Genomic DNA, 1406 nt, shown 5'->3' with positions numbered 1-1406 from the left:
CTCAATCATATCAAACTTTGCCACTTTTTAATAGGTCAAAAATAGTGTTTGTTATTCCGATTAAGCGCAGTAGTCAACATTAATTTAAACCCAAAAAAATATTTAAATTCATCGGACCAGAAAAAAAAAATGAGAATGTGTCCGACGTGAATTTAAGACTACATTAAAAAAGGTTCAACCGAAACAAACAAAAAATTAAAAGACTATTTTGGCTATTAGAGAAATAAAATCGAATCTAAATTATCAACTCAAAACTATATACCTTAAAGTAAATTTATAACAAAATATATTCAACTAATTAAAGTCTTCAGGCCATTACAGAATAAAAAATCCAAGATTTCATCCACACATTTTTAACTTTTGCAGAATCAAAAGATAAACAAGGAAAAAATGAAAAGCACATGCGTATGAATCAAACCTATACGTTTGAAACCCATTAATGGCGAGACTGTAAGTATATAATCTATTCCCATTTCACCCTTGCATTCAAATTTCAAGGCAAATTCTGTTCTTTTGGGAACTCATACTGGTTCTGGTAACTGTTTCCATAGTAATTCCTGTCATTGTATTCGTTCCTCGCTCGACCCCCCTTGAAGCTTTCATACGGGTGGTTTTCGCTGTATTTCTCGTTGTTTATGTCGTAAAAATACTTCCCATTTTCCAGGGATCTCGTGTCGCTCATCCCCTGTGGCTGGAAGCTGCTCTCTTCGTCGCCATTGTAGAAGTTATTCTCACCGCTGTCGAACCTGGTGTCGGATAATCCTTGTGGACCGCTGTTGAAACTGCTGCCACCGTTATAGTTGAAGTTATCGTTGCTGTATCTGTTGTTTGCGGTGAATGTGTTGGCTGTGTAGCTTCTGTACTTTGGTTCTCGTGTCTGATATTCTTGCTGATCGGCCTGGTTGTCGTAGTAGTTTCGGCCATCCTTGTAGTTGCTGTTTTCGTCGTCGTTGTATTTTAGGCTGTTGGTGTAAGTATCCTCTGAGAACGAATTGCTGCTGTCTTGAACGTTTTCTGGTTCTGTTACATAGGCCACGGGGTTGTAGTTCTTTGGTAGGTATTTATGGAGGGGTTCAGCGGTTGTGGAAGTGGTGGTGGTGGTGGGTTCGGCTGTTGTGGTGGCGGAGGGAGGAAGTTGGCCAGATTCGTGACTGTAAAGTCCGTAGCCATTTTCATTTTCCGGCAGGAAATTGGGTTCTTGTTGGTTGTTGAGAGGTTGCTCTTTGTTTGGGATAACATTGGTGGTCGTGGAGGACACTTTGTCAAAGAATTGGCTGTCTCTTGCTTGTGTTTTCATGGAGGAAAACAGCGCAAGGAGGAGGATGAACGAAAGTTTCATGGCCACAGAGGAAGCCATTGGAGAATACGGAAAGTGACAATGTGTGTTCTGTGCTTAATTCTGAATA

At 40.1% G+C, this 1406-nt stretch overlaps 1 protein-coding gene across 1 annotated transcript; it reads right to left on the bottom strand.

Moving 5' to 3' along the window:
• Positions 1–257: 257 nt before the first annotated feature.
• Positions 258–1398, bottom strand: LOC140966401 (uncharacterized). The gene has a single exon (XM_073426698.1). It carries the CDS (start codon positions 1355–1357, stop codon positions 494–496), a length of 864 nt encoding a protein of 287 aa, XP_073282799.1. The 5' UTR covers positions 1358–1398; the 3' UTR covers positions 258–493.
• Between the last annotated feature and the right edge of the window lie 8 nt (positions 1399–1406).

The sequence above is a fragment of the Primulina huaijiensis genome, unplaced genomic scaffold, assembly GCF_012295235.1.
Source record: "Primulina huaijiensis isolate GDHJ02 unplaced genomic scaffold, ASM1229523v2 scaffold205982, whole genome shotgun sequence".
Lineage (NCBI taxonomy): Eukaryota > Viridiplantae > Streptophyta > Magnoliopsida > Lamiales > Gesneriaceae > Primulina > Primulina huaijiensis.
Note: the sequence above shows the minus strand (reverse complement) of the source record. Positions and strands in the feature narration are given on the sequence as shown.